This window comes from Arvicanthis niloticus, chromosome 20 (assembly GCF_011762505.2).
Source record: "Arvicanthis niloticus isolate mArvNil1 chromosome 20, mArvNil1.pat.X, whole genome shotgun sequence".
NCBI classification, from domain to species: Eukaryota; Metazoa; Chordata; class Mammalia; order Rodentia; family Muridae; genus Arvicanthis; species Arvicanthis niloticus.
Genome location: NC_047677.1, coordinates 27,839,092 through 27,862,342, shown reverse-complemented (window position 1 = coordinate 27,862,342; position 23,251 = coordinate 27,839,092). Strand labels below are relative to the sequence as shown.

Here is a 23,251-nt window from a genome sequence, read left to right as displayed (position 1 = left end):
ACTGGACTCTCCAGACACCATCTTGATTTGAGAAGCCTCCAAGCACCGTTTCATAGTAAGTTCTGAAGTTTGCCTCTGGCCAGTGCTGTATCAGGAACGCTTAAGGCAGTGGTTCTCAACCTGTGGGTCTCGAGGTCTTTTTAACAGGATGAAAGACCCTTTCACAGGGGGTTACATAACAGATATCCTGCAGGTATTTATATGATGATTCCTGACAGTATCATTGAAAATGGTTTTGTGGCTGGGGGTCACCACAACATGAGAAACTGTATTAAAGGGTTGTAGCATTAGGAAGGTTGAGAACCACTGCCTTAGGGGGCTGGCGTCTCCTCCAGAGGGTGGCACCCAGAGAGTCCCCACAGGGCTGCCACTGAGAGGGTGAAGCTGAGAGGGAGGCCTGTCCTGGGAATCTTATGGAGCTTCAGGCAGGCTCTCTCTGGTATGAGATACTCTCCACCTCTGGCTCATGTCTCAGACGACATCCAATGAGATGGCCATGTGGGTAAGTGTGCTTGCAGACAAGCCTGATGACCTGAGTTTGATCCCTGGAGCCCACGTGGTAGAAGGAGAGAGCCCACTCCCATAAGTTGTCTTTTGACTTTCACATGCACACTGAGTGCAAGTACACACATGTGCATGTGTGTTCACACGTGTACACACATGTGCATGTGTTCTCACATGTACATACTTGTAAACACACACACACATACACACACACACACACACACACACACTAATGCCAAAGCCAAAGAAATTTAAATTTACAAACTCTCCTTGAGGCCAGGTTCTGGTGGTACTCCTTTAATTCCAACACTCGAGAATCAGTGGCAGGCAGATCTCTCTGAGTTTGGGGCCAGCCTGGTCTACATAGTGAGTTCCAGGACAGCCAGGACTAACCAGAGAAACACTGTCTTGTCTTGAAAAAAAAAAAATCTCCTTGACTTAAACTTGCATGCAGTCCTGACATCTTTTTATTCTATTCTGTTGTCTCCACGCTGTGTCTGTGCTGCAGATGCAGGGGACAGAAGACAATTTGAATACATTCTTTCCTTCCACCACATGAGTTCTGATTCCTTATCTACTGAGCCATCTTGCCAGCCCTAGGGAGAAATTTTTTAAAAGATTTTTAAAAAATTTTATGTGTTTGGGTGTTTTGCCTTCATATATGCCCATGTACCATATGCATGCAGTATCTGTACAGGTTAGAAAAGAATGGTTTTTTTGGTTTTGGTTTTGGTTTGTTTTAATCAAGATTCACCTGGCCCCGGCCTCAAAGGCCTCTGAGGAAAACTTTGGCCCTGTTCCAGTTGCCTCCTCCAGGGAGCCTTGCAGGATTAGCGTGGGGCTCCCTAGTTTCTTCACAACAGCTACCACTTGTAGTTGGTCCCTGTGGCTTATGGGATTTCTTCGCCTCTCTCCTCCTGCAGACTCTAAACTCTATGAAAACGTGACTTTAGAAAAGCAGAGAAGTGGGGTGGCTGGGGAAGAACGGGGTCACCCCAGACCAATGTAGAACAGAATGAGATAACAGTAGCTCTCGTCCCCACTGGGGAGGGGGGTAAGGCAGAAGCAGGAAGGAGGAGCCCGAGACACTTACTGGAGCATCTTGTTCACCTGACTCCCTGAGCTCGCTCTCTCTCTCTCTTGCCAACCATGACTTTATGGCTCCATTATGTCCATTAACCCAGGCAGTTAAAAACAAAACAACCCATCTTTGTGTGAGCAGTGGGAGTGGAAGCCACACATGTCTGGGCCATGGGTGGAGGTCAGAGGACAATTGCAGCCCTCATCTCTCATCTCTTTGTCACTGTGAACTGCAGGCCAGGAGGCCCAGGGACTTCTGGGTCTTCTTGTATCTTGGTTTCCATCCCACCGTGGGATGGTCACTATTGTGTGGGTCGTGTACAAAGCTCTGCTCTGGGGATCCCAACCTAGTCCTAATGCTTATGTGATAATTGCTTAGCCACCTCCCCAGCCCAAACCCGAACATTCCTTTACAGGCTTTGGGGGCTGGGGATATAGCTCAATTGGTACAAACCCCTCGTATGTTTGTTGTCCAGTACACGGGAGGTAGAGGCAGGAGGAACCTAAGTTCAAGGTTATCCTTGATGGCAAAGTGAGTTCAAGGCCACACTGGTTATCTTGGTCACTGTTTTATTGCTGTGAAGAGACACCATGACTAAGGAAATACTTACAAGAGAAAACATTTGATTGAGGTTAGCTTACAGTTTAAGGGGTAAGTCTATTATTATCATGGCAGAGGGCATGGCAGCATGCAGGCATGGTGATGAGCTGAGAGCATTACATCCTGATCTGGAAGGGGGGAGAGAGAGAGAGAGAGAGAGAGAGAGAGAGAGAGAGAGAGAGCATTTGGGCCTGGCATGCGCTTTTGAAACCTCAAAGGCACCCCCAGAGACATCTTTCTTCCAATAAGGCCACACAGCCTAATCCTTCTAATCCTTTCAAATAGCTTCACTCCCTGGTGACCAAGCATTCAACTACATGAGCCTCTGGGGTCTGTTCTTATTCAAAATACCACATTCTGCTCCCTGGCCCCCATAGGCTTGTAGCCATAACATAACGAAAAATGCATCCAGTTCAACTTCCAAAGTCCCCATAGTCTATCACAGTCTCAACCAGGTTTAAAGGCTCCAAGTTCAAAGTCTTTTCTGAGACTGATGGTGATCTCTTAACTGTAATCCCCAGTAAAATAATAAAGCAGGTCATATACTGCCAACACACAATGGCACAGGAAATGCATTACCGTTTTGTAAGAGAAGAAAGGGAGATGGTGAGGAAGTGCTGGATCAAAGCAAGACAGAAAAAAAAAACCCAGCTTCAAAGTCTGTGTCTCCATGTTGGATGCCAATGCACTTTCAGTTTCGTTGACTTTACTACTTCTCTGTCTTGGGCTATTTTCACTCCGTTAGCAGCTTTTGTTGGCAGGTGTCTCCTGACTCTGGCATCTCCAACATCTTGGGGTCTCCGAGGCAATCCAGGATTTACCTTCACAGCTTCCCACAATGCCTCTCTGGGCCTCCATGCAGGGGCACCCCTGACACATGACTGGCCTCAGGGATTTTCCTTGCTCTTGGAGGGAGATTCCACAACCCTTTCTTCTCTCTTTGATGCTAAAGCCAGAACCACATGGCTGAAGCTGCCAAGTTCTGCTGCTCGCTGGGGTTGGAACCCAGACCCCTTGTTCAATTACATCTTCACTGGAGTTCTGCTATTGATGGTTTTCTTCAGTGCCTATGCTTTTCCAAATTCCTTTTCACAGGTTGGAAACTTCAGCTGGGTGGAGTCTTGCCCGAGGTCACCACACATGCATTATATTTACATCCATTGGGCTTTTTTTTTTTTTTTTTTTTTTTTTTTTTTTTTGGTTTTTCGAGACAGGGTTTCTCTGTGTAGTCCTGGCTGTCCTGGAACTCACTCTGTAGACCAGGCTGGCCTCGAACTCAGAAATCCGCCTGCCTCTGCCTCCCAAGTGCTGGGATTAAAGGCGTGCGCCACCACCGCCCGGTTGGGCTTTTCATTAAACTTTATTTCTTTGCACACTGGATTCAGCTCCATTACATTTCCTGGTGGTCCTTTTCGCCTCAAACTGTACATTTTGTATTCATTCCGTCCCTCCCCCTCCCCACCCCACCCTCTGCTTCAATTTAGCCTCAGGCAGATTTTTTTTTTTAGGACAAGGGCAAAAAGGATCTTCATTCTTAGCCAAAATATCACAAGGCCACTAATAATTTTCCCCTCTGAAACCTCTTAAGCTGGGCCCACAATGCTCTACTGTTTTTGTTTCTCCTAGGATGTCCCCATCCCCTTACAAAGTGTTCAGCTACTTTTCTAGTCCAAAGTCTCAATGACTTCCATATTTCTTCCACAAACGACATGGTCAGGCCTGTCGCAGCAATGCCCCACTCCTTGGTACCAACGTCTGTCTTGGTCACCATTCTATTGCTTTGAAGAGACAAGACCAGGGCAACTCTTATAAAATGAAGCATTTAACTGGGGGCTTGTTTACAGTTTGAGGCTTAGTCCATTATCATTGAAAAAAGAAATAGAGAAAGAAAGGACATGACTGTCCTAGATATGGTGGAGGAGAAAGTTTACTGTAGATCAAAGGAAGAGTGTGGGCAGAGGCAGGGACATCTGGGAGGGTCCAGAGTGGGCATGACCAGACTGAGCTGGACCATGTGTGGGAGGAAAAAGGACAGGGAGAGAGGGAAACCAGGTGCAGCAGCAGAAAGAGCAAAAATACCACAGGAGCTGGTAACCAAGATGGCTGGATTATATAGAGAAGAGCCTCTAGGGGGAGGGGCAGCCCAAGCCCTGGGCTGGAGAATTTGAGGATGGGGTAGGGGATGGGGTATGCCAGCCATACTCTATAACAGGTAGGGGCAGAGGGATGCTGGGAGAACATGGCAGCTTAGCCATTTGTCCCAGGGTTTCAGATTTAACAGCAGAGAGTATGACAGCACTAGGCAGGGGTGGTATTGAAGACCTAGCTGAGAGCAGCAACCTGATCCATAGGCACAGAGAGAGAGGCGGGGGATGGGGAGAGGGAGAGCCTGGGCCTGTCCTGGGCTTTCAAAATGTCAAAGCCCACCCCTGGTTACACATTTCCTCCAACAAGCCCACACCTCCTAATCCTTCTAACCCTTCCAAACAATGCTACTCCCAGTGACTAAGCATTCAAATATATGAGCCTACCAAGGGCATTCTTATCAAAGAGCCATACTGGACTGTGTGAGATTCCCCATCTCAAAACAGACAAATACAAATAAGACCTCAGTAAGTCTTATTTGCTATGAGCTTCTCACCAGCTCTGAGCCTCAGTCCCTGCACCCCTAGAGGGAAGAATTAGAGAGGAAGGGACTGAGTTCTTCCATGAACAAGTGAATTGATTTCTCTGAGCTCCAGCTTCCCCATGGGAGAATGATCCTCGGGTCCCCATGGTATTGAGAAGCTTCTGGGCAGCCATGGAAGCCATCCTTAGTGTAGTTCCTGGCATCCCTTATTGTCACCTTCATGGTTAATGTCACCATCAGCATTGTCCCTACTCTCTTACCCAAGATTTTTGTGAGGCTCCAGTAGAACAGGTGACCTCATGTCTATCCAGGTACAGTGGACATGTTGTATCATCTATTCTCCGAATATAAGGACATCAATATCCGGAGAGGACAAAGGGCAAGGCCATGTGATACCCAGGACCAATGCTCTCCTTTCCATAGGATGCTGAGTGTCCCAACCTGACTCTTCTGTCTCTTTCTGTTCTCAGGACTCCAACCCACCAGCTAAAGACCGTTCCTCAGATACCTGGGAAGGTAGAACTCACTCTGGTCCTACGTACTTTTCCATCAAGAATTCATCCTCACCCTGCAAGGATGGCAAATGTTGTCCTTTGGGGAAAATGGGAGTGAACTCAAGTGAGGATCGTCAGAGGTGATTCAGGTTCTCCTAAGGCAAGTGCACAGGGACCTGGGCTCAGATTGTACACCACAGTGGGCTTTAAAAGCTCCTGTGAGCCGGGCGTTGGTGGCGCATGCCTTTAATCCCAGCACTTAGGAGGCAGAGGCAGGCAGATTTCTGAGTTCGAGGCCAGCCTGGTCTACAGAGTGAGTTCCAGGACAGCCAGGGCTATACAGAGAAACCCTGTCTCAAAAAAACAGAAAAAAAAAAAACCCTCCTGTGACTTTCTGCCTCAGTCAGCTTCCTGGGTTCAATAAGATGAATTGAGAGAGACCCAAACCTCATTCCACTGAGGCTGCCTGGAGAGGGGCACTTTCCCAAGGTGACAAAGTAATTTGAAAAGGACTTATCTCACTATGGTTAAATATCTGGCATGAGGAGGCTAATGCCATTTTTATATGATTTTTGACGGGTAGATATTGTACATTGATCACAAGTGGACAACCTGGGAAAATACCCCATATCTTGGTTAGGGTTTTACTGCTGTGAACAGACACTATAACCGAGGCAATTCTTATAAAGGACAACGTTTAATTGGGGCTGGCTTACAGGTTCAGAGGTTCAGTCCATTATCATCATGGCAGGAAGCATGGCAGCATCCAGGCAGGCATGGGGCTGGAGAAGGAGCTGAGAGTTCTACACCTTGATCCACAAGCAGCCAGAAGGAGACTGTGTGCCACACTGGGCTGAGCTTGAGCATAGGAGACCTCAAAGCCTGCCCTAACAGTGACACACTTCCTCTAACAAGGCCATACCCACTCCAACAAGGCCACACCTCCTAATAGTGCCACTCTCTATGGGCCAAGCATTCAAATACAAGTCTATGGGGGCCACACCTATTCAAACCACCACACCCCAGTACCCATTTGCTCCTTTTTTGTATGTGTTGTACGTGCATGTTTCTGTGTGTGCAGGTGCACATGTGTGCCTGAGTGTATGCGTGTGTGTGTGTGTGTGTGTGTGTGTATGTGTGTGTGTGTAGGCCCAAAGACAACCTCAGGTATTATTCCTCAGAAGCCGTCTACCTTATGTTTTGAGAGACTTTCTCCCTGGGATCTGAGCTCACCAATCAGGTGAAGCTGGCTGGTCAGCAAGCCCCAGGGATCTACCTGCTTCTACCTCTCCAGCTCTGACTTTGCAAGCATGGGCTATCATGCCTGGCTTTTTTTTTTTTTTTTTTTTTTTTGAGTCCTGGAGATCAAAGTGATGTCATCTGTTTGCAAAGCAAACATTTTACCAACTGACTCCTTAGCTGCTCTCCTAGCTGACTTCAGATACAGTATCTCACTATGTAATCTGGGCTGTTCTCAGATCCACCATCCTCCTGCCTCTGCCTCCTCGCTGGTGTGTACTACCACCACACCTGGTTTGTCTTTCCCTGGCAGGTCAGTGTCTTAGTCCCCGCCCCCTCCTACTGTGATAGACTACACTGACAAAAACAACTTAAAAGGAAAAATGGCTCATTCTGGCTCACGGTTCAGGCAAGGGCATCGCTGTAGCAGGAGCCTGAAGCAGCTGATCACATCCCATCTTCATCAGGAAGCAGAAGCCGATAAATGTGTGCTGCTCTTAGCTTGATCTCTCTGTGTTATACAGTCCAGGATCCGTGCCAGAACCTGCCTACAGTTCAGATGAGTCTTTCTGTATCAATTCATTTATGATCGTCCCCCACAGGCATGCCCAGAAGCCCATCTCTCAGGTGCTTCTGGATCCTTCCAACTTGACAGTTAACACTCAGTGTCTGCCCTGATGCAGTGCTGTAGAGGAACAAAGACCGTAACAGTGAGTGGCAAGTCAGGGTGGGGCAATCCTATAACCCCAGACACTCACAAAGCTGAGGCACACAAGTCAACTGGATTCACCTGAAAGGGGGGCTGGGAATGAAAGGGGAAGGGCGGTGAGAAGAGATGAGGCCAAAACAAAGTTCTCTGATCAAGGCCCAAAGCTTTAATGTTCAGCTCTCAATTTAAAGGGGAAGACCCAACCCACAACCCCTCCTGGTTTCAGATGGGTGGGATAATCCATAGTCCATTCCAGGTCACGGCCGGAGATGTCTCAAGGCAAGCCCAGGGGCAGTTCTGCTGTGTTCTGGGCAGCCAAGGTGGGTAACTCCACCTAGATCCCGTCACTTGACCTTGCTGTGGCAACCAAGGTCTCTCAGTCCAGCCCCCTTTCAAATCTCAGTTTTGCTTTGTAACGTCTGTTTGAGCTTGGGAAACTGACCTCCGGGGGAGACAGTACAAGGATTGCTGTGAACGAATGCTTTCAGCTCTCTGTTAATTAGTGAGAGCAGGTTCCCAACACAAGGGAAGCCAGAGCTGGCAAGGAATGAGGAGCCCGGTCACCAGCAAACCTAGAATGGACCATGGGCTTTGGTGTAACCGGCACGGTGAGAAATCAGAAGCAACAGATTCACATCCTGATCCAAGAAATGAAACTTCTCATCTGAAACTCACAATGGTGCCTGGGCTGGAATTTTTGGGAAGATACACACTTGACTTATACAGTTGGCTTTGATTCTGTTGCTAGGAAGATAGTTCTAGACACCTTCACAGTCCCAGAGAGGATCCGGGGCTTGCAGGGCACTTGAAGTGATGGAGAATTCCACACCCAACAGGAACTGCCCACACAGATGGAACTGCATAGCCCAGCTCAGCCCAAGCTGCCAGCATGGTGGGCCACAGATACACTCCTTATTTCTGCAATCTCCTAGGGGAGACCTACCATCATGAAGCCTCCAACAGATACCCGGAGCTCCGTCCCCTCCCCCGCTCATCTCCTGGTAACAGTTGGTGGTTGGCAGAGGATGATAGAGGACCAAGCATCATCTTCTAGTTTCCCCATCAGCTGCACCAGTGGGATGGGGAACACCACTTCCCTCTAGGATGCTACATGGTCCAGGACCGACTGGGAAAGCTGCCCATGAGCCACGAAGGCAGTCAGGTGTGTGTGGGGGAGGGGGGGCGGTGTCTCTGTTTATAAGCCTATCTGGTAGAGAAAGAATGGCATTTTCTCATAATGACAAAGCTAAACTATACACGATACTGGATGTGGTGGCTTGTGCCTGTAATCCCAGCACTTTGGAGGCTGAGGCAGGAGCATTGTCCTGAGTTTGACACTGTTACGGTTTAAATAGTAAGTTTCAGGCCAGTCTGGACTACAGAGGAAAATACTCAAAAATAAAAACAAAACAATGAACGACAAAAACTCATAAAATTATCCCGAGCGTGGTGGCACCATAGTCTTGGCACTGGGAGGCTAAGGCACAAGAGTTGCCATGAGATCTGGGCCAGCACATGTTCGTGGGTTTGGCTCAGTCTCTGCTCTGGGCTGTGTCAGCTACTGGGTCTCAACAGCACAGGCTGCTGGATCCTTTGAGGCCACAGCAGTACCTCTGTGGAGAAAGCTGAAGTGAGGACCTGACAAAGCTTCACTGAAAGCTTGTCTTAAAATATTCCTGTGCTCTCAGCCCCTAGATCATGCATTTTAATTATTTTGAGGTTATGTACATTAAAGTCTAGAAGAGGCCAGATAACTGTTCTTGGGCTGGGGAATGTACTGCTGATGGCTTAAGTTTCTCCAGGGGATGATGGGTATTTCCTTTTATGTGCAAGCATGTGTGTGTGTGTGTGTGTGTGTGTGCGCGCGCGCGCGTGCACGCACGCGCACGTGTACATTGGGGTGGGGTACAGGTACGTATATATGCACAGAGGCTAGAAGAGAATGGTGGGTACCCTCATCTATCACCCTCTGCCTTACTCCATTGAGATGCATCTCTCACTGAACCTAGAACAAGGCTGGGAGCCAGCAAGGGACAGGGGTCTGGCTAATCCTCTCTGAGAGATGTAGGGCTACAGGCATGTGGTTTACACCTGTCCTTTTTATGTGGGTGCTGGGATTTGAACCTGCATGCTTATACTTGTGATTAAATATTTGTCCCCACTGAGCCACCCCTTTAACTCCATAACAGGCATTGTCTAGGATTAGATATCGGTGATGTTCATGTGCTGTCAACAACCAGTCTTTAAATCTTCCAGGGATAAGCTGGGGGCTTAGGCGTTGAGTTTCAAGTTTTAAAATGTATATACATTTAACTTTGATGATTAAATAAATCAATATTGCTGTTATATGGAGCAGCTCCTCAAAGTTACAGTTGAGAGTTGTTGTATAAAATTAGCAGTTGAGAGTTATTTATTCATTTGGCAGTGTTGAGGACTGAACCTAGAGCCTTTGGTGCCTGTAAGTCACATTCTGCCACTGAGCTACTCTCAGTGAGTCCTGTTGGGTAAAATGGAGAAACTCACAAAGGGGCTCGAGAGGTGGCTCAGCAGTTAAAAGCACTAGCTGCTCTTCCGGAGGACCCTGGTTCTATCCCCAGCACTCACATGGCACTAACATGTAACTTCAGTCTCAGGGAACCCAACACCCTCTAAAAGTCTTCTCTGGCATTTCTTACGTGTGATGCACAGACATACATCCAGGCAAAACATCCATACAGATGAAAACAGAACAGAGCAGAGAGGAGCAGGGTAGAGACAAGGAAGCAAGCAGCCAGCCCAGACCAGCACAGAGGGCGCCATGTCAGCATTCAAAGATTATGTTTATGCCCACCCCACTGGAAAGACAGAAGCAGATGCTAAGGGGGATAAGTCAAGGATTGCCACAGAAACACTGCATAATTGTCTGCTAGGCCAGCTCCCCCAGAGCCAGAACTGAGCCTGAAACACCCCTGCAAAAAAAAGAGATGACTTCCCAGAGGAAGTCATGTAGGCAAGATGGGACCATCCCTACAGACAATGAAGATGCTGAAACAGACCAGGGATAGAGAGATGAAGGTGCCAGGAAACACTCTCCTCCTCCTCACCTCTTCTTCCTCCTCCTCTTCCTCTTCCTTTTCCTCTTGTTCCTCTTCCTCCTCCTCCTCTTCTTCTTCCTCTCTCTTTCTCTCACTCTGTGTGTGTATGTGTGTACAGTCTGATAATGTGCACATCTGACTATATTTATCATGTTTTATTTAAAAAGGGGGGTGGTGGTGAGATGGCTCAGTGGTTAAGAGCACTGACTGCTCTTTCAGAGGTCCTGAGTTCAATTCCCAGCAACCACATGGTGGCTCACAACCAGGTATAATGGAATCTGATGCCCTCTTCTGGTAAACATCATAAATAAATCTTTTTTAAAAATACAGAATTTCATTTAAAATGGTAAATAAAAGGTCATATATAAATAAAAGTTCCTGCCAGGCTGTGGTGCTGCATGCCTTTAATCACAGCACTCAGGAGGCAGAGGCAGGCAGATCTCTGTGAGTTCAAGGCCTGCCTGGTCTACAGAGCAAGTTCCAGGATAGCCAGGGCTACACAGAGAAAACCTGTCTCCAAAACCAACCAACCAAACAAGACAAAGTTCTTTCACTGCCTTGAAGCTTACCTGAGTAGGCAGTGCTTCCACTTCAGCTTCTCATGGCTTGTCCAGTCAGTCCACAAATAACAGGGAACACTCACTGGGTATGAACCAGACACTGGTATCGTTTATGAACAACCCCTCGGCTTCGTGATTGTGCCCATTTCATAGCTAAGGGAACTGCAGCTTCATTGAGAAGCCTTCCCAGGCAGGGTGTGGTGGATCTTTAATCCCAGCACTCAGGAGGCAGAAGCAGGTGGATCTCTGTGAGTTTTAGAACAGCCTGGTCTACATAGCTCCAGGATAGCCAGGGCTGCATAGTGAGACCCTCTCAAGATCTTGACTCTTCCCAGGTCAAAGCTAGTAAAAGGCCAAGTAGGGCTTCAAGCTACATATCCCTGCCTTGCACCTGAGCTTCATCTTGAAGCTACATCCAGCACTTTACTACGTGAGGCATACAGCCTTCTCACCCCCACTAAACATGGGCATCAATACGCAAGCAATCCAGGTACTACTGAGCGTCAGTGCCCCACAGAATACAAGTGTCAATTCCATTTCCTTTCGTACAGAGACCTTCGAGTGGAGAGATTAAGTAGAGATAGCTAATCAAAATCTGATGCTGTAAACAAATATCAAGAATGAAAATCAGCCATTTGGTCTGTGCCCGTGTACCGTGCTCCAGCAGAACTCTCCACTGCCAACCTTTGTGCCTCGGGCCAGCTGCCTGGCATTGTACCCATGTTTGAAAGCCTGGGTTCTTGGCTTTTCCAGTTGCAATAGGAAAGAGGGGGCTCTTTTGAGGTAGCTTCAGCGTTCCAGTTGTTAGGCAGAGCACAGAACAGTCGGGAGCTGAGTCGGGAGTCTTCGAGATTGGACAAAGAGGCCACCAGTCTTGACTAATTGGGTAGGATTCACCTCTCAGCTCTATTGATGTCAAATTGACAAACTATATACACTTAAGGTATTATGTGTACAAACACACACACCACACACAGACACACACCACATCAAGCTAAGGAACACAGGCACTGTCTTGGCTACTCCTTAGCAAATTTCAATTACTCGGTATATTTAGCCTTTACCATGGTCTACATCAGGAGAGAGAGGGAGAGAGAGAGAGAGAGAGAGAGAGAGAGAGAGAGAGAGAGAGAATGATTTCAGTATTCCATGGAAAAAAGGGTAAATTTAAAAATATTTTACAGCCGGTGAGACGGTTTAGTAGGGAATGTTGCTTGCTGCCAAGCCTGAATCCCTGAGTTCAATCCCCAGTAGTACCTACATGGCAGAAGTGGAAACCCACCTCAACCAGTGCTGAGGTTTTGCACACAAACAGAACCAATGAAAAACAGAGAACACTGTAGCATGTCTCTCTTTTTATGCTGTTGATGTATGTAGGTATCTGGTGAGAAACGCAAAGGAGGAGACATACCTAAAGTGATGGACACTATTTGTGCAGAAGTGTGATTTCAAGTTCTTAAAAAAAAAAAAAACCTTTATGCTGGGTGGTGGTGGCATACGCCTTTAATCCCAGCACTTGGGAGGCAGAGGCAGGCAGATTTCTGAGTTCGAGGCCAGCCTGGTCTACAGAGTGAGCTCCAGGACAGCCAGGGCTACACAGAGAAACCCTGTCTCAAAAAACCAAAAAAAAAAAAAAAAAAAAAAAAAAAAACCAAAAAACAAAAACAACAACAAAAAAAACCCTTACTTTGTATCCTTGGACTTTAAAATGAGCACCACACACTTGTTTTTAGAATTGAGAGTCTCCGTACCATAGTTCAAGCTAACCCAGCAAGGGCAAACAGAAAGCAGGATGAAGGTGACTCTTCTGAAAAGATGGCCTTTGGAAGGTGCCTTGGGTCCTCTCCAGGTCAGCTTCCTGGAAGCACATGGCTTCTACCTCCAGTGGAGAGTCTAGGAAGTGCTTCCAGAATAATGCTCTGCTAGAAACCTTGTGTTGGGCTTATGGCTTATGGCTCGTGGATCCTTCCAGAAACTACACTCCATCTGGGGTCAGTCCTCAGTATCAGGGTATTGAGCTCCTCAGCTGGTGAGGAGGGAATGGTGTTGCAGAGACTCTGACCAGCCTCTTCTAAACTTTCTCTAGGATCAGGAGACCCAGCTTCTGAGGACAAAAGACCCCTGAGAGAACAGCGTAGCCAGCACCACTACATTATGGGACAGAACTGCCAGCGAGGACAGGTAACCGCCCCCCACCCCCATCCCCCAGGATCTCACATATTCCAGGTTGGCCTCATGTAGCCAGGGAGGACCTAGAAGTCCTGCTGCCCCTCTGTCCACCTCGATAGTGTTGGGATGACAGGCATACACTACCATATCCAGTCGACGTAGTTCTGGGGGTTGAGCCCAGGTCCTCTCATGTGCTAGGCTAAGCCCTCTGTCAACTGAATCATATGCCCAGTTTCCGACAGCCTCTGAGAGGGTCCTATATACCATTCCTGACTCAGCCTATTCCCTCAGGGTGCTGCCTTGGGGTCCAGCTCAGACCTAAGACATAGCAAGAACATCACAGGGTGGGCAGGAGCCTTCCATCTGGCCCCTGGCTCTCTCTCAGTACACGTTAATTTCTCAATCAGACCTATGGTTTCTACCCAAGGGGAGCCTTGCAACTTCTTGGCTAGTCGCTTCTTGTAAAGTTATACTACATAGTACCACGCATAGACTATAAGCAAGAATCTGGCTTTGCTCTCTAAAGGAAGCCCCTTGGGCTGAATTCCCCTAAATGTTTTGCCCATTCTGACATTGAAGAATGTCTTCCTGAACACTGGGAGCACCACCTCAGAAAATGTGGCTAGCACAGACTGTATATCTGTGAGTAGCTGGTCCATCTGAAATCCATCTTGCTGCACATGGGCCATAGTTGTTTCTTTTAAGGGGTAGGGGAACTCGTGGGTGTAAACCCAAGGACAGATGCAGGCCTGGCACTTGTTACATGCTTCCAGGGCCAGGACTCCCTCAGAGCTATAGGAGTAAACTTGGGGGGGGCATGTTTATCCTAACTAGCCTTAAGAATCAGGGAGAAGAGCGTAGGGTGCTGATCTGGACCAGAGATGAGAGGTTTAGGCATGGAGGGGCCTAAAAAGTCCCTTCGCCCTGGGGAGAATAGTGTAAATGCCACCTTTTGTCCACTCCGAAAGAGCCTTTGAAAAGTATGGCCTAGATGTGCTTTCCTTCCCTCAGAGGCTTTCAGAACATTGGATTTGTGTCTTCTTCCCTCCCCGAATTTATTCCCTCTTTGAGACAAGTTCTCACTATAATAGCTTAGGCTGGCCTTGAACCCTCAATCTCCTGTTTCCCCCTCCCAAACAGTAAAATTACCACAGTGAGCTTATAATATGCTGGGGATTGAACCCAGAGCTCCACGAATGCTGAGCTGGCACCGTAAGCAGCTCCTCCTTCCTCTTTCTAACTCCTGAGTAGAAGCTCTCCAGCCCATTTTCGATTGTTGAGCCTAAAGCACCTGTGTGGGTTACATTGGAACTCAGTAATCACAAAAGACATCAGTATGAAGAGCCCCTGTGACCTCCGGACCTCTGAAGCCACCCCACCCCCGCTTTGTCTTCTCTATTCCTCAGCCAGTATGGAAAATAGTGTCTCCTGCTCTGGGAAAGGAAGAGGGTTTCCAAACCACGAGGTTTATTTGGGATGTCACTGCCCCCTCTCCTACCCCCTTCCTGTGCCCTGTCTGGCTTTGCCAGCCCCAGGCAGAATGCCACCAAGAGTTTATAAAGCAATCTAGGCCTGCCTTGGCGAGGTGGCACAAAGCAGCCAGTGTCACAGGCACCATGTGGTAGTCAGGAGGCTTGGACACTTGTCTGGAATACGGTGTCAACCCATGGGTCTAACCTTGGTCTCTGTGGTACTTGGAGTTCAGAGAGACACGTGGACTCCAGGGTCTTAGATTCAAGATTGAGAACCAGGCGTTAGAAGGCGGTACATCCTTCAGGGAGCCCCAGAGAAGCTTCGGTTTTTACCAGCCTCTGTTAGTTGATGAACTATTCTGAGGCTGTTCCCTTTGCACACGCAATCCCAACTGGTCTCTGCATTTGTGGTTCTTGTATCCGTGGGTTCTGCCAGTCGTGGGTTGAATCCTCAAGAAAAAAGAATTATGTCTGTCAAGGATGGTACAGACTTCTTGTCTTGCCACGCCTTAAATAGGGCATTAGAATGGCTTCTGGCACTGTGACTTACATCCTAAGCACCCAGGGGCGACTGAAAGTCCATGGAAGGGGCTGAGGACACGGCTCAGTAGCTAACTAAAAAATGCTTGCTGTACCAGCTTGAGGACCTGGGTTCTGGTCCCTAACACCCACATAAACTCTGAGTGTGCAATGTGCATTTGAAACCCCTGTGCAGGGATAGGGTGGGGGCGGAGTGGAGACAGACAGATTCCCAAAGGCTCAGTGGCCAGATAACTGAGCTGAATTTATCTGTGACAAGTTCAATAAGAGACTGTCTAAAAGAGAGAGGAAGAGAGAGAGAGAGAGAAAGAGAGAGAGAGAGAGAGAGAGAGAGAGAGAGAGAGAGAGAGGGCTGGTGAGGTGAGATGGCTAAAGGTGCTTCTAGCAACTGGGGTTCAATCTCCAGGACACGTGTATAAAGGTGGATTGGATGGAAGGGGACTTGACCTCATGAAGTGATCCTCTCATACCCACATGAGCGCTATGGCCACCCCTCCCCTGCCCCAATAATCGAAGCAAATGAAGTAATGAGAGATTGAGAAAAAGTCACCCAACATCTGGCCTCCATTACACGTATGCATAGATGCACACACCCACACGTACACATACACAACCATGCAATTCTACAGAGTGGGGTACAGGTCACTGCAGATACTATACCATTCTGCAAAGGGACCTTGAAGGACTATGGGTTTTGGTCTCCAAGGTGAGGCCATCCCCTCTACACAGCCATAGGAAGGAAAAACTATATGCTCCGTGTTGGCTCCTTACGTGGGTTTACGTGTCTCAAAAGGCCCAGTGAAGTAGTAACATTCCCATTTCATTGGTGGGGGAACTGAGGCTTTGGGAAGTTTAGTTACATGCCCAGCTTACATAGCTGGCCAATTGCAGATCCCAGATGGTCCACGGGGGTCTCTGTCCCTCCTCCAGTCACTCTGTCATCACTCTATCAAACTCAAGGCTGCAGGTACAGTTTGCTCCTCCATTCCTGTCTCCCTGATGCCATACACACTGCGGGTTGTCGCAGCTGAGACACACTGTACTCTGGGTAGTAGGTTTCCACTTGTGGCTTAAGGAAAGACCAAACCATGTAGCCCCATCAGGACAGCTTTCTCCATGACTGCCGTCCAGATAGTCTTTCCCATTGTCACCTTAGTCTTAATTCTCATGAAGCCTCTCAAGTATCTGTAAAGCTTCCTCCGAGCCCCTTCAATATGAAGTTTGCTCTGACAGGGTATCAGATATTAGATAGCCTATTAGATATTAGACAGCCTGGGCCTTGGGTATGTGTCAAGCTCGTGCGGATGGTTCTGACAGTCTGTAGTGTAGCTCCCCCAACCCTTTGTTAAAACCATGATGTCTTTGGGGTTTCTTTAATCTGGAACCCTCTTGGAAGAGGGCCTAGTGTTACACTATGAGAAGTGCTGAAAAGAAAGCCCTTGTGCTCCAGGGGCCACAGATACATGGGCAACCCCTGAGTTTTACAGAGCGAGCTGTGTGCCTTTGGCGGGTTGTGTCTTAGTCAGGGTTTCTTTTCTTTTTTTTTTTTTTTTTTTTTTTTTTTTTCTTTTTTTCTTTTTTTTTTTTTTTTTTTTTGTTTTGTTTTGTTTTTCGAGACAGGGTTTCTCTGTATAGCCCTGGCTGTCCTGGAACTCACTCTGTAGACCAGGCTGGCCTCGAACTCAGAAATCCACCTGCCTCTGCCTCCCAAGTGCTGGGATTAAATTAGTCAGGGTTTCTATTCCTGCACAAACATCATGACCAAGAAGTAAGTTGGGGAGGTAAGGGTTTATTCAGCTTACACTTCCACATTGCTGTTTATCACCAAAGGAAGTCAGGGCTGGAACTCAAGCAGGTCAGGAAGCAGGAGCTGATGCAGAGGCCATGGAGGGTTGTTACTTACTGGTTTGCTTCCCCTGGCTTGCTCAGCTTGCTTTCTTATAGAATCCAGGATCCCCAGCCCAGGGATGGCACCACCCACAATGGGTAGGACCTTCCACCCTTGCTCACTAATTGAGAAAATGCCTTACAGCTGGATCTCATGGAGGCATTCTCTCAAGGGAGGCTCCTTTCTCTGAGATAACTTCAGCTTGTGTTAAGTTGCCACACAAACCCAGGCAGTACAAGTGCTACATAGCCTTCCAGGAGACTGGAAGCTCCTCCTTATAAAAGAAGGCCGTCCCTTCTCATCTATCGTGAACTGGGAGGGAGCCCACAAGATGGCTCGGTGGGTAATGGCATCCAGGGCCAAGCCTACAGATCTGAGTTTGACTCCTGGCACCACACGGTAGAAGGGAGCAACTGACTCGTGTAACTTGTCCTCTGTCCTCTGCATGCCGTGGCCTATGTGCCCCTTCCCCCTGGGACAGTAGTGCTATAAATGAATGCAATTATGTTTGCAGGGTTGGGGGAAAGAATAGAAACCATGCCAGTGATCTTCCATTGCTGTGACCAAATACCTGGCAAGCAACAACCTGAGGGAAGAAAGGTTATTCTGCCTCGAAGCTGAGGGGAGCTGATCCACAGTGCGGTGCGGGAGGGAGCACGCAAGCAGCCAAGACTCCTTGCTTCCTCAGGAAGCAGTGAGTAGACAGGAAGTGGGGTCAGGCTAGAACTCCCCAAGTTCTGGCCCTAGTGATCATTTCCTCCAGAGAGGCTCACTTCCGAAAGGTTCCACAGCTTTCCAAAATGTAGCCATGGGGTGTGGGGGTGGGGATGGGGAAGGGGAAGGTGGGTTGTGGGGAATCAGAGGAGCCTCTGGTGACACTTCACATTCAAGACTCATCAGGAACTAACAGTGGAGCCAGGTCCGGAGCCAGGCCCAAGGACAGGAGGCCCTTTCATGGGCTGCTCTGAGAGGCCAGTGGCTACATCTCCAATCTCTTAGAGCTGTGTTTTCTATACCAGTCAGCACGCCTGTCTTAGTGGCCAGTCCCTAGTGGCCTGCTAGCTCCCTAATAACAGGGTAACGGGGACTGAGACACTCTTATTCTCCATTAGTCTTTTTTTTTTTTTTAAGACTTATTTTGTGTACAAATGTTCTGCTGCTCGTGTGTTTGAGAGCCACGCTCGGGAGAGGGTGTCAGATCCCCCAGAACCAAAATTAGAGACAGTCTGTGATCCACCACATGGATGCTGGGAACTGAACCATCCTCCTCTGTTAAACAAGTGCTCTCAACCACGGAGCCATCTCTCCAGCCCCTGTTCCTCTTTGAACTCCTGGTGTCTTTGTGAGGACCTGATAAGTCTTCATTTGAATAAATTCATGAATGGAAAATGTCTCCATCACTGCCTTTCTCCCGAAGAGTCATTAGTCCTGTTTGCACTGGCTCCTGCTGATTGCTTCTCTTCTCTGACTTTGATCAGCTACCCCCATCAATCTATGTGGACACAGGTTGTCAAGCCACCTTTGTGACTGTCTTGTTTTGTCTTTAAGGCTGTAGATATTGAACCACGCATACGACCCCCTCTCACAGAGGATAAGGTAAGAAGTCTAAATGTGGGTTTTTTTGTTTGTTTGGCTGGTTGGTGAGTCGTTTCTTTCAGGAGCATTTTTGTGTGTATGAAAGATATTATGTGGCTATTCTGTTCCCTCTGGGGATTCGGATGATTTTAAACCACTGGGCAGCCCCACAGTGGATTCCCCTGGGTTGGGGGCTGTGTTTACTTTCAAGCTGCTCCTCTCTGGGCCCAGATTTCAACATAGCAGGGTACAGTGAGAGAGCCTTTTTAAGGAGGCTCCTTTCAGGCCCATGGAAGCTAAAAAACATCTGAGCTGAACACAGGGCCCTGCCTTGGCATGGGCATAATGACCGGGGAGCCAAAGGTGAGACACCGGGGTCTCCTCCACGTTTCCAACTGTATAGACCTTAGAGCCCATCCCCTTTGTCCTTCATTACAGACGAGTGTCAAGCCTTTCTTACCCACAGAGGCAGACTTATTTCACAGGACCCCGAATCAGAGTTTTCTGTGACACCCCCTCCCATTCCCCAAGCAGGCACCTTAAAGTGTTTTAAGGCCAGAAGGTGGGGAATCGGGTCTATAGTCTTGGTACTTAGGAAGCAGAAACCAGGGTTGGGGTGGGTGGGGGTGGGGTGGCTACAAATGTAAAGCCAGCCAGGCTACAAAATAAGACTTTGTTTCTACAAAGAAAACAACAAGAAGACAATGCAGTAGATAGACTCCATCATGATTTGCACCATGTGAAGGTTACGGTAAGGCTTTAGTAACAGACCTGCTGTAAGGGGGCGGTGGCGCCCAGACTTGGCACAGCCCTCAGCTAAGTCAGGAGAAGTAGCATAACTTTGAGGCCACACTGAGCTACCTAATGAGAGCCAGGCACGCATACACACACAGACACACAGATACACACACACACACACACACACACACACCACAAAAAACAAAATGAAACAAACCAAAAAAGTTAGAAAGCATTAGCTTACTAAGTCTGTTTTTGTTTTATTTCTTTTTTTTCCTTTCTTTTTTCTTTTCTTTCTTTCTTTCTTTCTTTCTTTTTTTTTTTTTTTTTGGAGACAGAGTTTCTCTGTGTAGCTCAGGCTGTCCTAGAACTCACTCTATAGACCAGGCTGGCCTTGAAACTTAGAGATCTGACTGCCTTTGCAGATTTTTTGTTGTCATTGTTGGTTTTTGACTGTGTAGTTCTGGCTGGCTAGCCTGAAACAGTATAGGTCAGGTTGGTCTCAAACTCACAAAGCTCTTTCTGCCTCTACCTCCCAAGTGCTGGAAGAGGGAAATGTGGGCAGAGTGGAGAGGAAAGGGTATGGGTTTTAAAACCTCAAAGCCACACCTCCTCCAACAAGGCCACACCTCCTAATCCAAACAATTCCCAAACAATTCCACCAACTGGGGACCAAACATTCAAACATATGAGTCCATGGGGGCCAATTTCACCCAAATCACCAAATCCATCTGCCTTTGATACTGGATTTCTTATGTCCCAAACCAGGAGACAATACATTTATGTTGTTAAACCACCCAGTCTGTGGCATTTCATTATGGCAGCTATACCAAAAATTGAATTAACTCTCCAAAGTGGAAAAAAGCCAAATATTCATCTGTCCTTGAAAGGATAAATAAGTTGTGGTATGTCCACACAATGGAATGTTATTTGGCAATAAAACTACAAAGTTCAGATGCACGGGCATGTGACAGAGATAAACCTTAGAATTACGCCCAGTGAGAGAAACCAATCACAAAACACCACATATTATATTGTTCCATTTATATAAAATATCCAGAAGAGGCAAAGATGTGAGCTTAACAAATGCTTGCCGACGACCCATGCATATAGAAATTTGCATGCTGATAGCTACCAGAAAGAGGGAGAGAGGAAATGTTCTAAGGTCGACCGTGGGTGAGGATCTCCTTGCTCAGAGATTGTATCACACACCATTGGTGAATTAGCCGTGTTAAGCTGCCTGCCTCTAGTCCCAGCTCTTAGGAGGCTAAGGCAGGGAGATCCCTTGAGCCCAAGAGTTTGAAGCTAGGCTGGAAAACCTGGCAAGTCCTTAAAGAACAAAAAACAAAAGCAAAAACAACAACAACAACACACACACACAAATAAATCTGTTTTTAAAAAAGGATTTATTTATTTATTTTATATATATGAGTACACTATAGCTGTCTTCAGACACACCAGAAGAGGGCATCAGATTCAATTTATTACAGATGGTTGTGAGCCACCATGTGGTTGCTGGGAATTGAACTTGGGACCTCTGGAAGAGCGGCCAGTGCTCCTAACTGCTGAGCCATCTCTCCAGCCCACAAATAAACCTTAAAACAACAATCACGAGATATGTTCATCGTGAGTTAAGATCACCTGTTACTCTCACAGAGGACCACATAGTAGCTCAGAAAACATCTGAACTCCAGGTCTAGGGATGCAAAGCCTTTGTCTGGCCTCTCCAAGCACTGTATACTCACTGTAATATGTGAGTTTACATCTCAATAAAACATACCTTCACAAAGTCCCAGGGCTTGGAGGCCCAGGCAGGAAGATTGTGAGTTCAAGTCCAATCTGGGCTACATAGTCAAACCATATCCCCAAAAGGAAACCTCTCCTTTAAGGATTCCCTAAGAAAGTACTACAAACTTACAAGAACTAAAAAAATCCACAAGATCAGTTTTCCAAACAAGGCCTCAGGTTCCTTCACAGAGATCTTCTGAGGAGACAGTTTAACCCTTTGTGGGCCAGACTGCAGAAGGCAGCCTGAGAGATGAGGTTGGGAGTTGGTATGGTTTGGTTGATTTCCTTTGTTCTGGATGGATTTGGTGACAGGTGAGACACATGGTCTGTAGAACAGAAGGTACCTGGGGACAAGGCTTGAGTTTCCAGCTTGGGTGACAGGGAGTATGTTCTGCTTGGGCACCCTTGCCCACACTCTGGCATGGCTTCTCTCTCTTTTTGTTCTGCCCAAACATCACACCCTCAGGGATGCCTTCCTGTCCACCCTGCTTGAGATGACTCCCTGGACCCCTTGGTGGCTTAGCCTCTATACTGGCTAGGAATGAGTGAGTTTGGCTATTTGTAATAGAAAACCCTCAAATAGCCACAATTTTGGCTACAAGGCAATTCCATTTTTCTCTTTATTTTGGAAATCTGGAGAGAGGAGGTGTGGGGCTGGGGCTGGTACAGGATGCCTTGCTGACTCTGCATGGCATGGGGACACTGGCACCTGTTTTAATTTGGTGCTTTATCCTGTCTGGCCGCCACACCCACGGTGATTTTTACAATCCATGGAGCTGGGAGGAAGAAAACAGGAAGAACATTCTAGGGAAAGTGGCACAAACACTGTTACCAGAAGTGACCAGGAGAGACTCCAACTTCCATCCCTTTATCTGCCTGGTTGGAGATTGGTCACATGGCCCGGTAGCTGCAGAGGAGAGCTGGAAATACGATCCTTATCCAGGGCTGCTGGTGGTGGTGATGGTGGCTGAATTCAGCTAAAAACAGAAACATTGATTAGTCAGACCAAAGGAGAAGTGGTTATCATGGGATGTGGCCAGGCTAGTGACACCGCGCTGGCGCCTGCGTGATACATATTCAAGTAGGGTTTGTTCGATGTCTGTCTTCTTAAATGTGGCCAGACACGGTGTCTTGTCCATTGCTACATTTGGGGTGACTGGGGAAATACAGAGTAGAGAGTGCCTCATAATTATTGAGGTGAAAAAAAATGACGCTGCGGGGACTTGAGAAATAGAAGGGTTCTTTTTCTGTTCTACATTTGGCTTTCCGAGATGGAGTTTAGACATGTAGCCCAGGCTGGCCTTGATGTGCCTGATTGTGGCACCCAAGTGCTGGGATTACAGGCGTGAGCCCCCTGAGCTGACACAAGCATATTAAATAGCAAATGACCACAGTAGAAGGCACTGTGTTTCCAGTGTCTGGGGGGGGGGGGAGGGTTGGATGCTCTGAGGAGCTGGAAGTGGGTGTCAGGAGCTTGGGAGTCATGTGGAGGCTGAAAGGCTTGAGGAGAGTGACTCTTCAAGGTATTTGCTTTGAAATAGGCCTCCAGAGGGTAAGATGGGTCGATGTGTAGAAGTGGTTTCCAAACCCCCTGCATTGACTCCTGTTTGTGGTCCTTAAACCTCACATGAATACCACAGCACGTCCATGATCACACACACACACACACACACACACACACACACACACACACACACACGAATGAATGAATGAATGAATGAATGAATGAAACGTTTAAAAATACACGCCTTTTTTATTTTTGAGATTGGGTCTCACTACATAGTCCTGGCTGGCATAGAACTTGCTATGTGGACCAGGCTGACTTTAAATTTGGGGTGATCTCCTGCCTCTGCCTCCTAAGTTTTGGATACAGCAAGGCTTTTGTTGTTTTATTTTGTGTTTTTGAGACAGGGTTTCTCTGTGTAGCCCTGGATTTCTTGAATGAGCTCAGTAGCCCAGGCTGGCCTCCAACTCAGAGATCTGCCTGCCTCTGCCTCCCAAGTGCTGGGATTAAAGGCGTGCGCCACCACTGCCTGGCTCAACATCACTTTTAAACATGGGTGCTTCCTTCTACAAACTAACTCTACCTTCATCATTTTGGATTATGTACTAAGGGTGTGTCTGTATTCCAGCCAGAGGGATTAAAGGTGTGTATGAAAGGCTGAGCCACACTCTAACTAGAAACCATTTT

The 23,251-nt window shown here is 47.6% G+C and overlaps 1 protein-coding gene across 3 annotated transcripts in view; it reads left to right on the top strand.

Moving 5' to 3' along the window:
• Positions 1-23,251, top strand: part of Hk1 (hexokinase 1) — a 102,649-nt gene that overhangs the window by 5,341 nt on the left and 74,057 nt on the right. For 2 of the 3 annotated variants that reach the window (XM_076916535.1, XM_076916536.1), the window contains exons 2-4: positions 5,285-5,468; positions 12,977-13,071; positions 18,508-18,555. In XM_076916535.1, coding sequence (XP_076772650.1) covers positions 13,045-13,071; positions 18,508-18,555 — 75 coding nt within the window. In that variant the 5' untranslated portion in view covers positions 5,285-5,468; positions 12,977-13,044. Of the gene's footprint in view, positions 1-5,284; positions 5,469-8,252; positions 8,419-12,976; positions 13,072-18,507; positions 18,556-23,251 lie in introns of those variants that run through there. The other variant, XM_076916534.1, reaches the window with a different exon arrangement.